The 23299-nt window shown below is 43.1% G+C and overlaps 1 protein-coding gene across 1 annotated transcript in view; it reads right to left on the reverse strand.

Moving 5' to 3' along the window:
- Nucleotides 1-6436: 6436 nt before the first annotated feature.
- DNAAF4 (dynein axonemal assembly factor 4) overlaps nt 6437-23299 on the reverse strand; it is a 67726-nt gene continuing 50863 nt past the window's right edge. Inside the window, 4 exon segments of the mRNA XM_009210214.4 lie at nt 6437-6746; nt 10361-10466; nt 14147-14300; nt 22937-23046. Coding sequence (XP_009208478.2) covers nt 6637-6746; nt 10361-10466; nt 14147-14300; nt 22937-23046 — 480 coding nt within the window. The 3' untranslated portion in view covers nt 6437-6636.

Raw genomic sequence — 23299 nt, forward strand, 5'->3', positions numbered from 1 at the left:
GTAATCCCAGCACTTTGGGAGGCCAAGGCAGGCAAATCACCTGAGGTCAGGAGTTTTGAGACCAGCCTGGCCAACATGGTGAAAAGCTGTCTCTACTAAAAATACCAAAATTAGCCAGGCTTGGTGGCACATGCCTGTAATCTCAGCTACTCGGGAGGCTGAGGCAGGAGAATCACTTGAACCCAGAAGGCGGAGGTTGCAGTAAGCCTAGATCATGCCACTGCACTCTAGTCTGAGTGACAAAGCAAGACTCCATCACACACACACAAAACAGACTATTAGTTCATGGGGACACCACCCTCTTGAAAAGACTAAAGCTGTTAATACAGAAGTGAGTTAGTTATTGCAGGACTGGGTTAGTTATAAAAGACAGGAGTTCAGCCCCCTTTTCCTTTCCTCTCTTTCTTGCATGCTGTCTTACTATGTGATACCTTCTGCCACGTTATCATATAGCAAGAAGGGCTTCACCAGATGCATGTAGTCCCTCGATCTTGACCTCCCAGCCTCTAGAACCATGAACCAAATAAATCTCTGTCCGTTATAAATTACCTAGTCTGTGGTATTCTGATACAGCAGTGGAAAATGAAGTAAGGCACCTACTTTTTCCCTAGATGGTATGTGCAAAATCCTTTGCCCTTATTTCCCACATGGATGAAATTTGTTGGAAAGCACCTGGCTTGCTAGTGATTAAGAGGTCTCTCCTTGACCAAACTCTAGATAGGCTCCTGTAAACCACTTTTTTGACTAGGCCCCATCCTGGCACCTTGCTCTTCGTCCAGGCTGGAGTACAGTGGCATGATCTCAGCTCACTGCAACCTCTGTCTCCAAGGTTCAAGGGTTCTCCTGCCTCACCCTCCTGAGTAGCTGGGATTATAGGCACGCGACACCACGCCAGGCTAAGTTTTATATTTTCAGTAGAGACAGGGTTTCACCATGTTGGTCAAGCTGGTCTCCATCTCCTGACTTCATGATCCACCTGCCTTAGCCTCCCAAACTGCTGGGATTACAGGCGTGAGACACTGTGCCCGGCTGTACCTTGCTTTTTTTTTTTTTTTTTGAGATGGAGTTTTGTTCTTGTTGCCCAGGCTGGAGTGCAATGGCGCATTCTCGGCTCACCACAACCTTCACCTCCCGGGTTCAAGCAATTCTCCAGGCTCAGCCTCCTGAGTAGCTGGGATTACAGGCATGTGCCACCACAACTGGCTAATTTTGTATTGTTAGTAGAGATGGGGTTTCTCCATGTTGGTCAGGCTGATCTTGAACTCCCGACCTCAGGTGATCCACCCACCTCGGCCTCCCAAAGTGCTGGGATTACAGGCGTGAGCCATCATGCCCAGCCATGTACCTTGCTCCTAAGAGCCCAGTCATGGCAAGAGTCCTGCCAAGTTCCTTTAGCCAGAATCCCCACCATCAATATCTGATCACCCTTGATATTTGACCAGATTCCTCATTCCCTACAACCGCCCCCACCCGCCGCCGGTAATACCTGATCAACCTGGCCTGTCTTCAGCAAGAATCCTATTAGGTCAATCTAACCAAAATTCCTCTATCCCTAATGTTTTCTCTTAGTAATTTTTCATCCACTGACCACCTTCATTACCCAACCTACTCCTTGGCTATAAATCCCTACTTGTCCATGTCATATTTGGAACTGAGCCTAGTTCTTTTTCATTTTTTATTCTCAGACCTCACAGAAATGAAAAGAACTCAGCCTCGTTCCATGCTGAGGTCTCTTTTTCCTTATTATAACAGTTACTGAGTAAAAGCATTGTTTTTTCAGTTTAACTACTGTTCAACTCTGATTTTCATCTGCACTAGGGAACCAAGACAGAATAGGTTTATATAACACTAAACTATTAGACAATATCTCTATATTAGGACTAATATTTTGACCTCTGTCAGCAAAGAGCTAACATGTGGAAAAGAAAGATCATCCCAAACCTGGTCTAGGACAGAACCTTTTGCTTGATATAATTCATAACCTCTTTCTGGGATGTGTTAAATAAAATATATGGAAGGCCACTGATTTGGACTGAACCTCTTGCACTAGTGTAACTCCCCAATGGATTCACCTTGCCTGCTGCCTAGACAGGGCCAATTTATCAAGACAGGGGAACTGCAATAGAGACAGAGTAATTCACACAGAGCCAGCTGTGCAGGAGACCAGCATTTTATTATTAATCAAATCAGACTGCCCAAGCATTTGGGAATCAAGAGTTTTTAAGGACAACTTGGTGGGGGAGGGGAAACCAGTGAGCCAGGAGTGCTGATTGGTTAAGCAGGAGATGAAATCAAAAGAAACTGAAGCTGTCCTCTTACACTGAGTCAGTTCCTGGGTGGGGGTCACAAGATCAGATGAGCCAGTTGATTGATCTGGGTGGTGCCAGCTGATCCAGCAAGTGCAGGGTCTGCAAAATATCTCAAGCACTGATCTTAGGAGCAGTTTAGTGAGGGTCAGAATCTTGTAACTTCCAACGGCATGACTCCTAAACCATAATTTCTAATCTTGTGGCTAATTTCTTAGTCCTACAAAGGCAGTCTAATCCCCAGGCAGGAAGGAAAAGGTTTTGGGAAAAGGTTGTTACCATCTTTGTTTTAAACTATAATCTATAAATGAAGTTCCTCCCAAAGTTAGTTCAGCCTATGCACAGGAAGGAACAAGGACAGCTTAAAGGTTAGAACCAAGATGGAGTCTGTTAGGTTAGCTCTCTTTCACTGTCTCAGTCATTGTCCTGCCTCAGCCTCCCGAGTAGCTGGGATTACAGGTGATTGCCACCATGTCCAGCTAATTTTTCTATTTTTAGAAGATATAGGATTGGCCAGGCTGCTCTTGAACTCCTGACCTCAGGTGATCCGCCCGTCTCAGCCTCCCAAAGTGCTAGGATTATAGGTGTGAGCCACCGAGCCTGGCCCAAAATTTGGTTACTTATCTGATCTCCTGATAAATCATGAGAGAGATGATAGCCAAATCCCCAAACAGGCCCCTTTTAGCTGGCAGGATAGGCAAGTCCCCACTGTTTTAACTCTTGCAAGGAAAGTGATCTGAAGTTACCAGACATCAACCAACCCACTTTTCGTATTATGCTGTTTCTTGTTCCTGCTTGAGCTACCATGTAAATACCAATTGTTTTTGTTACCCCTAAAGGGGTGCTGCCTAGACAGAGCCAATTTATTAAGACACGAAAATGCAATAAAGAGTAATTCATACAGAACCAGCTGTGCGGGAGACCAGAGTTTTGTTTTTGTTTTTTTGTTTTTTTGAGACAGTCTCGCTCCGTCGCCCAGGCTGGAGTGTAGTGGCCCGATCTCGGCTCACTGCAACCTCTGCCTCCTGGGTTCAAGCAATTCTCTGCCTCAGCCTCCTGCCACCACACCCAACTAATTTTTTTTGTTTTTTCAGTAGATATGGGGTTTCACCGTCTTGGCCAGGCTGGACTTGAACTCCTGACCTCGTGATCCACTTGCCTCAGCCTCCCAAAGTGCTGGGATTAGAGGCGTTAGCCACCGCGCCTAACCAGGGAGCGGTTTTGAAAGACAACTTGGTGGGTGAGGGGAAGCCAGTGAGCCAGAAGTGCTCATTGGTTAGAGATGAAATTATAGAGAGTTGGAGCTGTTTTCTTGTGCTGAGTTAAGTTAGTTCCTTGGTGGGCGCCACAAGATTAGATGAGTCAGCTTATTGATTTGGGTGGTGCCAGCTGATTCATTAAGTGCGGGGTCTGCAAAATATCTCAAGCACTGATCTTAGGAGCAGTTTAGGAAGGGTCAGAATTTTGTAGCCTCCAGCAGTATGACTTTTTTTTTTTTTTTTTTGAGATGGAGTTTCGCTCTTGTTGTCCAGGCTGGAGTGTAATGGTGCGATCTCAGCTCACCACAACCTCTGCCTCCCAGGTTCAAGCGATTCTCCTGCCTCAGCCTCCCGAGTAGGGGATTACAGGCAAGCACCACCACGCCCAGCTAATTTTGTATTTTTAGTAGAGACGGGGTTTCTCCATGTTGGGGTCAGGCTGGTCTCGAACTCCCGACCTCAGGTGATCCACCCGACTCGGCCTCCCAGTGCTGGGATTACAGGCGTGAGCCACCGTGCCCAGCCTCCAGCAGTATGACTTCTAAACCATAATTTTTTTGGAGATGGAGTTTCACTCTTGTTGCCCAGGCCGGACAGCAATTGCCCAATCTCCGCTTACTGCAGCCTTCACCTCCCAGGTTTAAGTGATTCTCCTGCCTCAGCCTCCCAAGTAGCTGTGAATTACAAGCACCTGCCACCATGCCCGGCTAATTTTTGTATTTTTAGTAGAGACGGGGTTTCACCATGTTGGCCAGACTGCTCTCTAACTCCTGACCTTAGGTGACCCACCTGCCTCAGCGTCCCAAAGTGCTAATTTTTAACCTTGTGGCTAATGTTAGTCCTACAAAGGCAATTTAGTCCCCAGGCAAGAAGGAGGTCGGCTTTGGGAAAGGGCTATCACTGACTTTGTTTAAACTATAAACTAAGTTTTTTAAAGTTAGTCCTACACCCAGGAATGAACAAGGACAGTTTGGAGGTTAAAAGCAAGATAAATTCAGTTAAGTTAAATCTCTTTCACTGTCTTAATCATAATTTTGCAAAGGTCATTTTATTCTGCTACTTCTAGTAATGTCTCTTCTAAATCTTTACATAAGATGCTGCTTGATTCATGAGTCACTGATAAAGGCCAATTAGATCTTTAAACTAAATTTGTTAGGCCAGCACGGGGGCTCATGCCTGTAATTCCAGCACTTTGGGAGGCCGAGGCGGGCAGATCACTTGAGGTCAGGAGTTTGAAACCAGCCTGGCCAACATGGTAAAACCCAGTCTCTACTAAAAATACAAAATTAGCTGGATGTGGTAGCACGCACCTGTAATCCCAGCTACTTGGAAGGTTGAGGCAGGAGAATTGCTTGAACCCAGGAGACAGAGGTTGCAGTGAGCCAAGATTGCACTGCACTAAAACCTGGGTTACAGAGCCAGACTCCATCTCAAAAATAAATAAATAAGGCCGGGTGCAGTGGCTCACGCCTGTAATCACTGCACTTTGGGAGGCTGAGGCGGGTGGATCACCTGAGGTCAGGAGTTGGAGATCAACCTGGCCAACATGATGAAACTCTGTCTCTACTAAAAATACAAAAAATTAATCAGGCATGGTGGCGCCTGTAATCCGTTACTTGGGAGGCCTGAGGCAGGAGAATCACTTGAACCCGGGAGGCAGAGGTTGCAGTGAGCTGAGACTGGGCCACTGCACTCCAGCCTGGGCAACAAGAGTGAAACATCATCTCATTAAAAAAAAAAAAAAAAGGCCGGGTGCGGAGGTAGCTTACACACCTGTAATCCCAGCACTTTGGGAGGCCAAGGCAGGCGGATCACAAAGTCATAAGATTAAGACCATACTGGGTAACATGGTGAAACCCCGTCTCTACTGAAAATACAAAAAAATTAGCCAGGCATGGTGGCGGGCACCTGTAGTCCCAGCTACACGGGAGGCTGAGGCAGGAGAATCGCCTGAACCCGGGAGGTGGAGCTTGCAGTGAACCGAGATCATACCACTGCACTCCAGCCTGGGCTACAGAGCGATACTCTGCCTCAAAAAAAAAAAGAAAAAAAAAAAGTTGGATGTGGTTGCGGGCACCTGTAATCTCAGCTACTAGGGAGGCTGAGGAAGGAGAATCACTTGAATTTGGGAGGAGGAGGTTGCAGTGAGCCGAGATTGTGCCACTGCACTCCAGCCTGGGCAACAGAGGGAGGCTCCATCTCAAAAACAAAACAAAACAAAACAAAACAAAAAAAACCTTTAAAATTTAATTAGAGAATTACAATAACTACATACAAAAGGGAAGCTGTGCTATTGTGCTTAACACCTGCATAATCCCAGTGATACAACACAAATGGTGGTGCAATCCAATATCAATACCATAATATTCCAGATTAATATCTTACACTTCGCTGTCTTTTTTTCCCCCTTGTCTACTTGGAAGTACTAGAGAATGATTTCGCTCAAAAATTTATCTTCACCAGATAATGTTATGAAATATGATCGGTTTTCAGTTGCACAGCCTATAACTGAAGTTGAAGATAAGTTTTCTAAACAATTATTTTATACTAGGCTGAACTAGTCTAATCTTGAACAACGAGCATTAGACACGTATTAAACAAAAAATAAGGTTCTGTGCATTTGGAAACTAACGGAAAACCTGTCAACATTTATTATACCAAAGTCAACCATTCAGTCAATTAAATCATATATTAATACAAACAAAAGTTATTTATAAACAATCTTTTATTTTAAAATTCTACCTTGTTAAAAATTAATCAGTAAGTGTCCTGGTAACTATACCAAAATATATTTTGTTACAAGGGCAAGCTTAATTCAGTAACACAAAAATGTATACGTATGTATTAATATGAAGAAATAAGGAATCAAAATAGGTTCTTATTTAGATTTATTCAAAAATGGTTCAAGTCACTTTATTTTCTATAGATTTATAATATTTTGCCCTCTACAGAACTAGAGTACTAAACAGAAAGCAATCCTGTACAATTGGCCATAATATGTACAAAGATTTCTAATGCCTCCAGGTCTTTTTAAAAAACTTATAACAATACTTAGTTACTTCTAATAGTCATTAAGATTTTAGTTCTGTTCCTTGAATTACATTCCGAATCTTCTCAGCATCAATTTGTACAATTTTGTTGGATGGATCAATCTTAAGTGCCGCTTCATAATCCTGTAGGCCTGTGTTTATATAGCAATGATGATTAATACAATAAATATTTTATTAGTACTTCTTTTATCTAGATGATAGTTGTTTAAAGTAAAAATAGCCACTAGTAGCATGGTTCAGGACAAGTACCAAGTTTTAAATTGGATTCCCATCTTTACACACATAGTAGTATCTCTATAAGATTGCAGAAATTTTTCAGTGATTTAGGGAATTATTTTATTCAATGTTCTGTAAGCAACAGTTATTTTAAATTCATGCACAAATAAACTAACAACTTAGACTCATTATGACATAAATGAGAGGCGGAGGCAGGAGAATTGCTTGAACCCAGGAGGTGGAGGTTGCCGTGAGCCAAGATGGCGACACTGTACTCCAGCCTGGGCTACAGAACGAGACTCCGTCTCAAAATAAATAAATAAATAAATAAATATTTTTTGTAGACTGAAACCATACTTTATTCATTGACTAGAACATAGTATAAGCTGTCTTTTCTTTTCTTTTTTTTTTTTTTTTTGGAGACTGTCTCACTCTGTCTCCCAGGCTGGAGTGCAGTGCCACGATCTCGGCTCACTGCAAGCTCCGCCTCCCGGGTTAATGCCATTCTCCTGCCTCAGCCTCCCGAGTAGCTGGGACTACAGGGGCCCGCCACCTCGCCAGCTAGTTTTTTGTATTTTAGTGGAGACGGCTGTTGCCCAGGCTGTTCTCAAACTCCTGAACTCAGGCAATCCGCCTGCTTCAGCCTCCCAAAGTGCTAGGATTACAGGTGTGAGCCACTGCGCCCGGCCGGTAGTATAAGCTGCTTTCTGTAGCTACTGTATGTACAGAATTCATTTGAGAAAAAAATGGTTAAAAATGAAAGCATTGTCTACTGCTTGTTAAAAATATGTAACTGGATCTCAATCTTCACCCAAAAACGCAATGGAAAAAAAATATTTATTTCAGAATAAGGAAACTTGAGTTCTAGTTCCTAAAATGCTATTGATTTGTTATGCCAGCTCAGGCAATTCACTGAACTTCTCCAAGCCTCAACTTTCTTATCTTTAAAAGAAGGGGTCTTTGTAGCTCAAAACAATCTACGATACCATAATTTCTTTTTTTTTTTTTTTTTTTTGAGACGGAGTCTTGCTCTGTCGCCCAGGCTGGAGTAAAGTGGCCGGACCTCAGCTCACTGCAAGCTCCGCCTCCCGGGCTCACGCCATTCTCCTGCCTCAGCCTCCCGAGTAGCTGGGACTACAGGCGCCCGCCACCTTGCCCAGCTAGTTTTTTGTATTTTTTAGTAGAGACGGGGTTTCACCGGGTTAGCCAGGATGGTCTCGATCTCCTGACCTTGTGATCCGCCCGTCTCGGCCTCCCAAAAAGCTGGGATTACAGGCTTGAGCCACCGCGCCCGGCCAACGATACCATAATTTCTGAAGAACTTTTCATTCCTGTCTTGGTCATCTTTATCCTCCTGAAATTGAATAAGACATTTAAAAAAGGTTGGGGCATATAAACCCAATGTGGATGCCTTGGTTAGAAAAAAATCTCCTACAAATAGCAGAACCAACTTTAAAAATGAAAACAGAATAATAAAAATGTATAGCCTGGAGCCCTGGCAAGACATCATCAAGAGGTGGCCTTTAGGCCTTGAGTGAATGGAAGCTGAACAGGCTTCTCCTTAGGGAGGTATGGGAGGAGAAGCCTTGAAGATAAACTTTGGCTACTACAAAATTTTGCCTTTGGTACAGCATGAGTAACTGCAAATAACTGCAACTATATATATATAGTTTTCGGGGGTTTTTTGTTTTTTGTTTTTGCTTTTGAGACGGAGTTTCACTCCTGTTGCCCAGGCTGGAATGCAATGGCACAATCTCGGCTCACTGCAACCTCTGCCTCCCAGGTTCAGGTGATTCCCCTGCCTCAGCCTCCCAAGTAGCTGGGATTACAGGCATGTGCCACCACACCCAGCTAATTTTGTATTTTTGGTAGAGATGGGGTTTCACTATGTTAGTCTCCCAAAGTTCTGGGATTACAGGTGTGAGCTACCACACCTGGCCACCTAAATCTATTTGAAATAAAATAAAATAAATGGTATGTTTTCTGTATACATGGAGCTAAATTATAGACCTTAATACAATCTAACAAATATAAGCAATATGCATGCACTATGGTAGATCGTTATTTCTGAGCTTAGGTGTGTGTGTATACATACATACAGACACACAAATACATACATACATACAGGGTATGACCAAGGAAGCTCTTTGAGATAAATATCCATGATATCTCAAATCATTTATATATTTTATCATGTTTTTTGTTTGTTTGGTTGGTTGGTTGGTTTTGAGACGGAGTCTTGCTCTGTCACCCAGGCTGGAGTGCAGTGGCACGATCTTGCCTCACTGCAAGCTCTGCCTCCCGGGTTCGCTCCATTCTCCCGCCTCAGCCTCCTGAGTAGCTGGGACTACAGGCACCTGCCACCATGCCTGGCTAATTTTGTTTTTTTATTTTTAGTAGAGACGGGGTTTCACCATGTTAGCCAGGATGGTCTCGATCTCCTGACCTTGTGATTCACCTGCTTCAGCCTCTCAAAGTGCTGAGATCACAGGCATGAGCCACCCCGCCTGGCCTATCATGTATTTTTTTTTTTTTTTTTGTAAGAGACAAGGTCTCACTATATTGCCCAGGCTGGTCTCAAACTCCTGGCCTCAAGCCACCCTTCATTACAGGGGTGAAGCACCACACCCAACATTTATCACATATGTTTCTATGAAGTGTTGTCTGGTAACATAGTCTTTTTATTGTATTTTACTTTTTATTTTTTTTGAGACGGAGTCTTGCCCAGGCTGGAGTGCAGTGGCCGGATCTCAGCTCACTGCAAGCTCCGCCTCCCGGGTTTACGCCATTCTCCTGCCTCAGCCTCCTGAGTAGCTGGGACTACAGATGCCCGCCACCTCGCCCGGCTAGTTTTTTGTATTTTTTAGTAGAGACAGGGTTTCACCGTGTTAGCCAGGATGGTCTCGATCTCCTGACCTCGTGATTCGCCCATCTCAGCCTCCCAAAGTGCTGGAATTACAGGCTTGAGCCACCGCGCCCAGCAGCCTTTTTTTTTTTTTTTTTGAGAAGGAGTTTCGCTGTTATTGCCCAGGCTGGAGGGCAATGGCGCAATTTCAGCTCACCACAACCTCCGCCTCCCGGGTTCAAGCGATTCTCCTGCCTCAGCCTCCCAAGTAGCTGGGATTATAGGCATGAGCCACTACGCCCAGCTAATTTTGTATTTTTAGTAGAGGGTTTCTCCATGTTGGTCAGGCTGTTCTCAAACTCCTGACCTCAGGTAATCCGCCCGCCTCTGCCTCCCAAAGTGATGGGATTACAGGCGTGAGCCACTGCACCCAGTCAATATAGCATTTTTCTAGACTGAAACTTGTTGTTCACACTTATTTTAATTCCCTTCTACAATGAATTTTTAAAATATAATTCAGAAATAATGTATTGTCAGATATGCTGCAGACATTACTAAGAATAAATTAAATGCTAAAAATATTTAAAAATGGAGTCCTTCAAAGTCATGATCTTAAATAATTCCAATGACATTTTTTTCAGAGTATAATTTTGGACTTTTACACCATTTCTATCAATTCCTTACCTTCTACATACAATTCTAGTTGACAGAATGCTGTTCCACGTCGTACATGTGCCTTCATTCTTGCATTAGCATTGTCTGTAACAGGTGGCATCAGTAACTCCAGTGCCTTACAAAATATATATAATTATTATATGAAAGTTATAATTTCTTAATTTAAACAAGCAAAAGGCTGGGCATGGTGGCTCACACCTGTAATCCCAACACTTTGTGAGGCCGAGGTGGGTGGATCACCTGAGGTTAGGATTTTGAGACCAGCCTGGCCAACATGGCCAAACTCTGTCTCCACTTAAAAAAAATACAAAAATTATCTGGGTGTGGTGGTGCGCACCTGTAGTCCTAGCTACTTGGGAGGTTGAGGCGGGAGAATTGCTTGAACCCAGGAGGCGGAGGTTTCAGTGAGCTGAGATCGTGACCACTGCACTCCAGCCCAGGCAACAAAAGTAAGACTCCATCTCAAAAAAAAAAAAGGCCTCCAGTCCTCACCTAAATTTTTAGCTTAGCTGCTACAGGAATTTACCAAATATATATATACACACACACACACACATACACACACACACAAATATATATATATAAAAGAAATAATTATTATCAGGTCTTCCAGAAGAGATATGTTGAACTACTTAAGGAATTTTTCAGTTGCTCCTGTATGGGATTCATACCCCTCCAAGGTTATTGTCAGGCTTATCATTTCACATCTCCACAGCTTTATTTTTACTAGGAGGAATTATTAAAAAGGATTTGTGGGCTTTTGTATTCGGATTGTACTCAGCTTATTCATTCATTCAATAAATATTTGTTTGCATTTTGAGAGTCAAAGAAAAACTGGATCATAAAAGTAGTATGATATCAAAGTGTGAGGATATTGGTTGTGTCCTCCATATCCTCAATCTCAAGAAGCTACCTAAGAGATTTTGCACATGATATTCCCTTAAAACAAGTTATCTTGACATGGAAAAAAGAAAAAGCTGTAGAAGTTCAAGACATTCACATGAAATACTAGTAATGGAAAGTAGAATATACTAAGTTACCCTGTAAATGAGAAAATGACTGTAGTGATATCTGGGCTGGGCATGGTGACTCACACCTGTAATCCCAGCACTTTGGGAAGCCAAGGCAGAATGATTACTTGAGCCCAGGAGCCTGAGGTTGCAGTGAGCCACTGCACTCTCGCCTGGGCAACAGGCTATCTCTTAAAAAATTAAAAACTTAAAAAAATTTTGCTGGGTGTGGTGGCTCATGCCTGTAATCCCAGCACTTTGGGAGGCTGAAGTGAGTGGATTACCTGAAGTCAGGAGTTTGAGACCAGCCTAGCCAGCATGGTGAAACCCTGTCTCTACTAAAAATACAAAAATTAGGCCAGGCATGGTGGCTCAAGCCTGTAATCCCAGCACTTTGGGAGGCCGAGGCGGGCAGATCACCTGAGGTCGGGAGTTTGAGACCAGCCTCACCAACATGGAGAAACCCATCTCTACTAAAAATACAGTATTAGCCCGGCATGGAGACACATGCCTGTAATCCCAGCTACTCAGGAGGCTGAGGCAGGAGAATTGCTTGAACCCAGGAGGCAGAGGTTGTTGTGAGCTGAGATCACGATTGCACTGCAGCTTGGGCAACAAGAGCAAAACTCCGTCTCAAAAAAAAAAAAAAAAAAAAAACCGAAACAAAACAAAATACAAAAATTAGCCAGGTGTGGTGGTGTGCAGCTATAATCCTACCTACTTGGGAGGCTGAGGCAGGAGAATCTCTTGAACCTGGGAGGAAGAGGTTGCAGTGAGCAGATGTCATGCCAATGTACTACAGCCTGGGCGACAGAGAGAGACATCGTCTCAAAAAAAAAAACCTTAAAATTTTTTTAACAAAGGGATATCCTTTTACTGCACACGTGGTAGAAATAACAAGGGAAAACCAAGTGTTCTTCCTTCTACCATGCACTGAGTCTGCAAAAAAAATTTTTTTTTTTTTGAGATAGAGTCTCACTCTGTCACCTAGGCTGGAGTGCAATGGCATGATCTCAGCTCACTGCAACCTCTGCCTCCTGGGTTGAAGTGATTCTCCTGCCTCAACCTCTCCTATAGCCTGGGACTACAGACCCATCCCCACACCTGGCTAAATTTTGTGTTTTTAGTAGAGACGGGGTTTCACCATGTTGGGCAGGCTGGTCTTGACCTCTGGTGATCTGCTTGCCTCGGTCTCCCAAAGTGCTGAGATTACAGGCGTAAGCCACCGTGCCCGGCCGAGTCTGCAAAACTTTAATAAGAAAAAGGGTGGGCCAGGTGAGGTGGCTCACACCTTTAATCCTAGCACCTTGCAAAGGTGACGCAGGAGGACTGCTTGAGCCCAGGAGTTGGAGAACAGCCTGGGCAACATGGCCAAACCCCATCTCTACAAAAAATACAAAAATTAGCTATGTGTGGTGATGTATGCCTGTAGTCCCAGCTACTTGGGAGGCTGTGGTGGGAGGATCACTTGAGATTGGAAGGTCGAGACTGCAGTGATCGGTGATCACACCTCTGTACTCCAGCCTGGGTGACAGAGCCAGATTCTATCTCAAAAAAAAAAAAAAAAAAAAAAAGGAGGAGGAAGAAAGAAAAGAGAGGGAAGGAGAGAGGGAGAGAGGGAGGGAGGGAAGGAAGGGAGGAAGGAAAGAAGGAGAGATGAAGAAAGAAACAAAAAGGAAAGAAAGGGAGGGAAGGAGGAAGGCATGGAGGGAGGAAGGGAGGAAGGAAGGAGGGAGAGAGGGAGGAAGGAAGGAGGGAGGAAGGGAGGGAGGGAGGAAGGAAGGAAGGAAGGAAGGAAGGAAGGAAGGAAGGAAGGAAGGAAGGAAGGAAGGAAGGAAGAAGAAGGAAAGGGGAAAGGAAAGGGGTAAACACAACTGACCACCATTTACTAATTTCCGGCTGGGTACAATGGCTCACGCCTGTAATTCCAGCACTTTGGGAGGCCAAGGTTGTAGCAGCCCTTGAACCCAGGAGTTCAAGACCAACCTGAGCAACATAGGGAGACCTCGTCTCTATTAAAAAAAAAAAAAAAATAGCTGGGTGTGGTGGTTGTATGCCTATAATCCCAGCTACTTGGGAAGCTGAGATGGGAGGATCGCTTGAGATTAGGAGGTCAAGGCTGCAGCAGTGAGTTGTCATCTTACTACTGCACTCCAGCCTGGGTGACAGAGCAAGACCCGGTCTAAAAAACAAAAAACACATTTACTAATATCCTTGTGAACTTGAAGGGCAATACAGTAACCCTGGAGTTTTTTTGTTTGTTTGTTTTTTGTTTTTTTTGATGGAGTCTCTCTCTCCAGGCTAGAGTGCAGTGGCACAATCTCAGCTCACTGCAATCTCCACCTCCCGGGTTCAAGCGACTCCCCTGCCTCAGCCTCCCGAGTAGCTGGGACAACAGGCACACACCACCACACCCAGCTAATTTTTTGTATTTTAGTAGAAATGGGGTTTCACCATGTTGGCCAGGATGGTCTCAATCTCCTGACCTCATGATCCACCCACCTTGGCCTCCCAAAGTGCTGGGATTATAGGTGTGAGCCACCAGGCCTGGCCAGTAACAGCTGATTTTTAATCTAACTAACTATTCATAGAAGTCACAAAAAAACACCAGATCCTTGTCCATTAGTAAAAAATCAGTTTAAAAAACAAAAGATTCAATAAGAAAGACAATTTTTAAAATCTTTGCATTTCAATTATTTCAATTGAACAGAAAAAGATAATCATTTAAACCAATTAATAGAAGGATATATTTAAAGCACCATATATCATAGATAGATATCCATACCTTAGAGGAATCTTCAATAGCCTTGTGTAAGTTTTTCAGTTTTAGGTGGCAAGCAGCCCGGTTCAAATACAAGAGTGGCATTTTATTATTTAGTCTTATGGCTAAATTATATGCATTGATAGCTGCCAAATAGTTTTCTGTTGCAAACAATTTGCTAATGAGACAAAAACAGAGAAGAAAAACAATTTAACATTGAAAGAGAAACACAGAAATAATATCTAATTGTATTTGACAAAGAGGATGGCTTACCTCTTTTTGCATTCTCTTTAGGGTAAACATTGTTGGCTGCACTGAATCCATCTCTTTTCACATATACCAGCCTGTCATTTGAATGGAATGGACCGCACTCCCACTTCCAAGGGTAGACATTAGTAATTTAAGCCAGTAGGCATATTTTCATTATTTTTGCTACAGTAATTGACTCAGGGATGGGCTTGTGTGACCTATATTGTTCTATTGAGACTGAAGCCTGTGGGATGGTTTCAGAGTTGGAGAAGGAAAAGTTGGGCATACTTCTCCCCCTGCTGGATATAAACGAAGAAGCCACATATCCCACATTGTTGCTGACCATTTTTAACACTATGGGATGAGCTGGCATTAGAATAAAGCTGATATTATGGAAATATGAAAGGAATAAAAAGGCAGAAAGAAACAGCCCTTCATGATACAGTTAAGCTGCTAGATCAACCTTTACTTGAAATAAAAAACACCTTTAGCTGTTTAGTTATATAAGACAATAAATTCCTTTCAATATAAAGCCAATTTGAATTGGGTTTTTCGGGTACTTGCAATGGATATACTCTTTCAGTTCAAATGTTCCAAAATTTTCTTCAAATAAAGAGATGTACACAGTTAAAGGATCTCTTCAAAATGCAAAGTTTCTTTGTTTTTTGTTTGTTTTTTGAGACAGAGTTTCACTCTTGTTGCCTAGGCTGGAGTGCAATGGTACAATCTTGGCTCGCTGCAATCTCCACCTCCCGGGTTCAAACGATTCTCTTGCCTCAGTCTCCTGAGTAGCTGGGATTACAGGCATGCACCGCCACACCTGGCTAATTTTGTATTTTTAGTAGAGATAGGGTTTCTCCATCTTGGTCAGACTGGTCTTGAACTCCTGACCTCAGGTGATCTGCCTGCCTCGGCCTCCCAAAGTGCTGGGATTACAGGCGTGAGCCGCCGCACCCGGCCTCTTTTTTATGTATAATTTCCACTTACAAAAATTTGAAAAAGTACATCAACAGGAAAATGGAAAATACTTTGCTGAAAATAAAAAATGTCATATAAATATAACTTTGTATTCATGTTCATTCCGTTATACTGCATACTTTGCTGCTCTAGAATATTAAACATGTCAAAAGTAAACCTACAAAAGCAGCCAGTAAACTGAATAAAAGGTAAGATTACACCATTGTCACATCTAACTTGAGCTAAACTCAAGCTGAAAATAACTTGTACAAACTAGAAGAGCTAATTCTATGGGTAGTTTACATTTCTGAAATGCCTCATATCAGCGACGTTTCTGATTGCAAGTAACAGAACCACAACTCAAGTGGGCTTAAACAAGTAAGGAAATAAATTATCTCACATTTTTGAAGTCCATGGGATTAAGGCCCTTATAAAGAAGATTAAAAAAACAAAAATAAAAAGTCCAGAGGAGGCCGGGCGCGGTGGCTCAAGCCTGTAATCCCAGCACTTTGGGAGGCCGAGATGGGTGGATCACGAGGTCAGGAGATCGAGACCATCCTGGCTAACACAATGAAACCCCGTCTCTACTAAAAAATACAAAAAACTAGCCGGGCGAGGTGGCGGGCGCCTGTAGTCCCAGCTACTTGGGAGGCTGAGGCAGGAGAATGGCGGGAACCCGAGAAGCGGAGCTTGCAGCGAGCTGAGATCCGGCCACTGCACTCCAGCCTGGGTGACAGAGCAAGACTCGGCCTCAAAAAAATAAATAAATAAATAAAATAAATAAATAAAAAGTCCAGAGGAAAGAAGCTCCAAGCCCAATCAGCAGCTCAAAGGTGTTATCAAGGCCGCAGGCTCCTTCCATCTGTCCATTCTACTGCACTCAGCAGGAACCACAATCAGGCTGATTTTCCTCATGGACATAATAGCCCAAGGTGCCACATACAGGCATAATACTCATTGGAAGAAAAGGTAACAGTATTTTCTGATATATGTTCCCTAAGAGAAAGAAAATCTTTTCCAGAAAACTCCCAGTTTACTTCCTTTCACCTCTCATTGACCAAAAGTACATACCCTTAAAACAAAAACACAAATAAAAACCAGTCTTTGTCTCCCTCAAACTCTCTTTTCCTTTATCCTTGCCTCCCTCCCTGCCTGCCCCCTGCCCTGCCGCCATCTCTCTCTCTCTCTCCTCCTACCCCTACCTCCCCAATTTGACTCCTCACTAAACTCCTCACTAAACTCCTCACTGCTGTTTAGAATGGTTTTAAAAATTCAAAAACATGTCCATCTTTCCATGTTAAAAAATAGATAAATACATTTTTACAGAGTATACATAATACATGGATTATTCTTACAGTATTCTCTCATAAGTGCTAGGATTTCTGAAACCAATTTCCTCCTACTTAGGTACATTTAGGGGGTCTTGTTTTCCAATACTTTTGCTTTTTTTTTTTTTTTTTTTTTTTTTGAGACGGAGTCTCGCTCTGTCACCCAGGCTGGAGTGCAGTGGCCGGATCTCAGCTCACTGCAAGCTCCGCCTCCCGGGTTCACGCCATTCTCCTGCCTCAGCCTCCCGAGTAGCTGGGACTACAGGCGCCCGCCACCTCGCCCGGCTAGTTTTTTGTATTTTTTAGTAGAGACGGGGTTTCACCGGGTTCGCCAGGATGGTCTCGATCTCCTGACCTTGTGATCCGCCCGTCTCGGCCTCCCAAAGTGCTGGGATTACAGGCTTGAGCCACCGCGCCTGGCCTACTTTTGCTTTTATAAAGAACATTATAATAAGTATTTTTGTATCTATATCTTTTTTCTTTTTAAAAGCAGGAATGCAACTAAAGCAATAATAATCTGTTGAAGTCAATGAGAATTTATCCCTGGACTTGGAATAGGGTCACTGTCCTAAGTCACATGGGCAAGGGCTGCACACCTCAACAAAATACGAGCTCATCTAATAAGGATGAAGGGAGAGAATAAATGTTGGCTAGGTAATCTACAGTGTCTACACCGAACCTTATTTTTTAAACTGTGGTAAAATATATATAACAAAATTCACCATTTTAACCATTCTTAAATGTAAAATTCAGTGGCATTAACTACATTTACATTGTGCAACGATCATCACCATCCATATTCAGAACTTTTTCATCTTTTCAAATTGAGACTCCATACCCAGGAGTTAGAGAATAACCCTCCATTCCCCATCCTCTCTAGTCATTCACAACCACCATTTGACTTTCTGTCTCTATGAGTTTGACCACTCTAAGTATCTCACAAAAGTGAAATCATATGTTTGTCCTTTTGTGACTGGCCTATTTCACTTAGCATAATGTCTTCAAGGTTCATCCATGTTGTAGCATGTCACAGGACTTTCTCTCTTTTCAAAGCTGAAATAACACTGCATTGTTATGGATATAACACATTTTATTTATCCATTTATCCCTCAATGGACACTTGGGTTGCTTATATGTTTTGATATTGTGAATGTTATTGTTATGAACATGGTTGTATAAATATCTGTTTGTGTTCCTGCTTTTAATTCTTTTGGGTATACACCAAGAAGTGGAATTACTGGATCATATACTAATTCTATTTTAGGCCAGGCATGGTGGCTCACGCTTATAATCCCAGAACTTTGTGAGGCCAAGGTGAGCAGATGGCGTGGGCTTATGAGTTTGAGACCCTCCTAGGCAACATGGCAAAACCCTGGCTCTACAAAAAATATAAAAATTAGCTGGGCACAGTGGCTTGTGCCTGTGGTCCCAGCTACTTGGGAGGCTTAGGTGGGAGGATGGCTTGAACCTGAAGGGTAGAGGTTGCAGTGAGCCAAGTTCACACCACTACACTCCAGCCTGGGCTATAGAGCCAGACCTTATCTCAGAAAAAGGAAAAAAAAAATCTATTTTTACTATTATTTTTTATTTATTTATTTATTTTTTTAGACGGAATTTAGCTCTTGTTGCCCAGGCTAGAATATAATGGCACGATCTTGGCTCACAGCAACCTCCGCCTCCCGGGTTAAAGCGATTCTCCTGCCTCAGCCTCCCAAGTAGCTGGGATTACAGGCATGCACCACCATGCCTGGCTAATTTTGTATTTTTAGTAGAGACAGGGTTTCTTCATGTTGGTCAGGCTGATCTTGAACTCCTGACCTCAGGCGATGCACATGCCTCGGCCTCCCAAAAGTGCTGGGATTACAGGCGTAAGCCATTGCGCCCGGCCCTATTTTTATTTTTTTGAGGTACCACAATACTGTTTCCCATAGCAGCTGAATCATTCTATACCTCTACCAACAGTGCACAGGATTCTAATTTCTCCGCATCCTCACTAACACTTGTTATTTTCTGGGTTTTTTTTTTTTTCTGAGTAGCCGTCCTAATGGGTGTGAAGTGGCATTTCATAGTGGTTTTGATAGACCTTTCCCAAATGGTTAGTGATGTTAAACATCTTTTCATATTTACTAGCCATTTGTCTCTCTTCTTTGGAGAAAAACCTGTTTAAGTTCTTTGCCCATTATTATTATTATTATTATTATTATTTAATTTATTTATTATTATTATACTTTCAGTTGTAGGGTACATGTGCATAACGTGCAGGTTTGTTACATATGTATACTTGTGCCATGTTGGTGTGCTGCACCCAGCCCATTATTATTATTTTTAAAAATTATTATTATTTTTTTGAGCAGAGTCTCTCTCCGTTGCCCAGGCTGGAGTTCAGTGGTGCCATCTCAGCTCACTGCAACCTCTACCTCCCAGGTTTAAGTGATTCTCACGCCTCTGAGACTCAGATTAGCTGGGATTACAGGTGTGAGCCACCACTCCCGACTAGTTTTTGTATTTTTAGTAGAGACAGGGTTTCACCATGATGGCCAACCTGGTCTCGAACTCCTGGCCTCAGGTGATCCACCCACCTTGGCCTGCCAAAAAGCTGGGATTACAGGCGTGAGCCACTTCACCTGGCCTCTTTGCCCATTTTTAAATTAGGTTATTTGTTTTGTTGTTGAGTAGTAGTTCATATATATTCTGGATCTGCAAATATTTTCTCTATTCTGTGGGTTGCCTTTTTACTCTATTTATAGTGTCTTCAATGCACAAAAGTGTTTAATTTTGATGTGGTCCAACTTAACCATTTTTTCTTTTGTTGCCTATGGTTTTGGTGTCATATCCAGGAAACGTTACCAAATCCAATGTAAGGAAGCACCCTGTGTTCTCTTCTAAGAGTTTTATAGTTTAGTCCTTACATTTAGGTCTTTGATTTTGAGTTCTTTTTGTACATGGTGTTAGGAAAGGGCCCAATTCTTTTCCTTACTCTTTTTTTTTTTTTGATGGAGTCTTGCTCTGTCGCCCAGGCTGGAGTGCAGTGGCTCAGTCTCGGCACACTGCAACCTCCACCTCCTGGGTTCAAGCGATTCTCCTGCCTCCGCCTCTGAGTAGGTGGGATTATGGGCGCCCACCACCACACCCAGCTAATTTTTTTTTTTTTTTTTGAGACGGAGTTTCGCTCTTGTTGCCCAGGCTGGAGTGCAATGGCACGATCTCAGCTCACCGCAACCTCTGCCACCCGGGTTGAGGCAATTCTCCTGCCTCAGCCTCCTGATTAGCTGGGAATACAGGCACCTGCCACCACGCCCCGCTAATTTTTATAGTTTTGGTAGAGATGTGGTTGCGCCATGTTGGCCAGGCTGGTCTCAAAATCCTGACCTCAGGTGATTCACCCACCTTGGGCTCCCAAAGTGCTAGGATTACATAGGAGTGAGCCACTGTGACCGGCCAATTGTTATATTTTTAGTAGAGATGGGGTTTCACCATGTTGGCCACGCTGGTCTCAAAATCCTGACCTCAAGTAATCCGCCCACCTTGGCCTCTCAAAGTGCTGGGATTACAGGCATGAGCCACCATGCCTGGCCAGAAATTTTCTTTTTATTTTCAGATGGAGTCTCACTGTGTTGCCCAGGCTGGAGTGCAGTGGCACAATTTCAGCTCACCGCAACCTCAACCTCCCAGGTTCAATCAATTATCCTGCCTCAGCCTCCCGAGTAGCTGGGATTACAGGCATGCGCCACCACACCCAGCTAATTTTGTACTTTCAGTAGAGACGGGGTTTCTACTTGTTGTTCAGTCTGGTCTCGAACTCCTGACCTCAGGTGATCCGCCTGCCTTGGCCTCCCAAAGTGCTGGGATTACAGGCGTGAGCCACCACGCCCGGCCCTATTACCTTGTTCTTATCCATGTTATTGTACTTCCCACACAGTGTTTTAAGTATTTGTGTATGTCTCTCTCCTCCTGATTTCTGTTGTTCAGTGCCTATAGTCTGGCAAATAGCAAGCAATCAATAATTGCTTATTTAATGGCTGAATAAATGAATAGGAAGGAAGAAAGGAAGAAGAGAAAGAGGAGGAAAGATTATATATGGTATTACTCTTGGGAGTTAGAAGAGCCAACCTGTCAGTTCCAGGCTTCTAACCTTCAGAAAAATTGCCAACTCTAGCTAAATGCCACAAAACAATTCCTGGTGTTGTAACAGACAAGAGAAAAGACCAAGAAAAAGGAGAAAGAAAAGAAAAATACAGATATTGTGGTAGACAGATAATGCCCCCCGCCCCCCAAAAAAAGATGTCCATATTCTAATCCCAGAACCTACGAATGTTACCTAACGTGGCAAAAAGGACCTTGCAGATGTGATTAAGTTAAAGAGTTCGATGGAGAGAGTACCCTGGATGATGTAGGTGGGATTTATATAAACACAAGAGGCCTTAAAAAAGAAAGAAGGAGGCGGGAGAGTCAGGAAACGAGAAGAGATCATGGAAGCAGAGCTCAGAAGAATGCAATCAGTGGCTGGGGAGCCACAATCCAAGGAATGCAAATAGCTTAGAAGCTGGAAATTTAAGAAAATAGCTTTTCTCCTAGAGCCTTCAAAAGGAATGCAACTGATACCTAATTTTAGCCCAGTAAAACTCATTTTGGACTTCTGAACTACAGAACTATAGATAATAAATTTGTGTTGTTTTAAGCCACAAACTTTGTGGTAGTTTGTTATAGAAGCAATAGGAAAATAAACACAGAAGCGTATATGATGAAATATAATAAATAATATCTGTAGCTGCCTCAAAATACGAACACAAACTGCCACTCAGAATATACCAGAATTTACTGTTTTTGATCAGTATGTTAAAATATTCATGGCCGGGTGCAGTGGCTCACGCCTGTAATCCCAGCACTTTGGGAGGCTGAGGTAGGCGGATCACCTGAGGTCAGGAGTTTGAGACCTGCCTGGCCAACATGGTGAAACCCCGTCTCTACTAAAAATACAAAAATTAGTTGGGCGTGGTGGCAGGCGCCTGTAATCCCAGCTACTCAGGAGGCTGAGGCAGGAGAATCGCTTGAACCTGGGAGATGGAGGTTGCATTGAGCCGAGATTATGCCATCACACTCCAGCCTGGGGGACAAGAGCGAGACTTGGTCTCAAAAAAAAAAAAAAAAAAAAAAAAATCCATATACAAATGAATGAATAAAATGACTGCCCAGATATAAGATAATTTCTGGGATAATATGGTAATCTTCTTTGTGTTTGAGCCACTGACCTGAAAGGCAGTAAAATGGTCCTCTTTTAAAAATGGATTTGAATAGGTCCCACACCGGGGCTCATGCCTGTAATCCCAGCACTTTGGGAGATCGAGGTGGATGAATCACTAGAGGTCAGGAGTTCGAGACCAGCTTGACCAACATGGTGAAACCCCGTCTCTACTAAAAATACAAAAAATATTAGCTGGGTGTGGTGGTGGATGCCTGTAATCCAAGAGTAAAACCATAGACTTGGGAGGCTGAGGCAGAAGAACTGCTTGAATCTGGGGGATAGAGGTTGCAGTGAGCTGAGATTGCACCACTACACTCCAGCTTGGGTGACAGAATGAGACTCTATCTCAAAAAAAAAAATAAATAAATAAAATAAATGGATAAGAATAATCAAAACAGCTCTAGCTTTGCAAAAAGTCTGTTTTTATGGGAGACATCAGGAAGGACTTATGTCAAATGTAAAAGGGATTTAAAAGGAATTTTAATAAGCATTCCAAAAGATGTAATTTTTTTTCATTTTTATGACATTTAAATAAAAAAATAAAATTAGAGCCTCATTGTCTTGTTATCTGACTTTTTAAATATGGAGGCCCTGTCTACCTTATTTGCTTATTTGGATTATCTTTCTGCAACAACACACAAACAGACAAAATATCTAGAGAATGTGATAACTACTTTTTTTGTTCAAAGACAGGGTCTCACTCTGTTGCCCAGACTGGAATGCACTGGCCAATCATAGCTCACTACCGCCATGAACTCCTGAGCTTAAGGGATCCTCCTGCCTCAGCCTTCCGAGTAGCTGGGACTACAGGTGCTCACCATAACGCCAGGCTAATGTTTTATTTTGTTTGTTTTTTTGTAGAGACAAAATCTCACTTTGTTGCCCAGGCTGGTCTCGAACTTCTGGCTTCAAGTGATCATCCCACCTCGGCTTCCCAAAGGGCTGGGATTATAGGCATGAGCCACCATACTCGTCCTGTGATAACTACTAATGTCTTCATACATGATAAAGCTCATGATAAGAGTTCAAACAACTTACTTTCCTTTATCCTTCAACCATTCGGGGTTCTTTTCTTCTTCTTTTAAATCGCAAAGTTCAGGAATGTCAGCATTCATTGCTCTTCGTGCCTCAGCTTGTTTGTGTAGCCACTAGAATGAGAAAGAAGTCCTATGAAGAATAAAAAGGTCTTTTTTTTTTTTTGAGACGGAGTCTCGCGCTGTGTCACCCAGGCTGGAGTGCAGTGGCGCGTTCTCGGCTCACTGCAAGCTCCGCCTCCCAGGTTCAGGCCATTCTCCTGCCTCAGCCTCCAAGTAGCTGGGACTACAGGCGCCCGCCACCACGCCCGGCTAGTTTTTTTGTATTTTTAGTAGAGACGGGGTTTCACCGTGTTAGCCAGGATGG

The sequence above is a fragment of the Papio anubis genome, unplaced genomic scaffold (genome assembly GCF_008728515.1).
Source record: "Papio anubis isolate 15944 unplaced genomic scaffold, Panubis1.0 scaffold59, whole genome shotgun sequence".
NCBI lineage: Eukaryota > Metazoa > Chordata > Mammalia > Primates > Cercopithecidae > Papio > Papio anubis.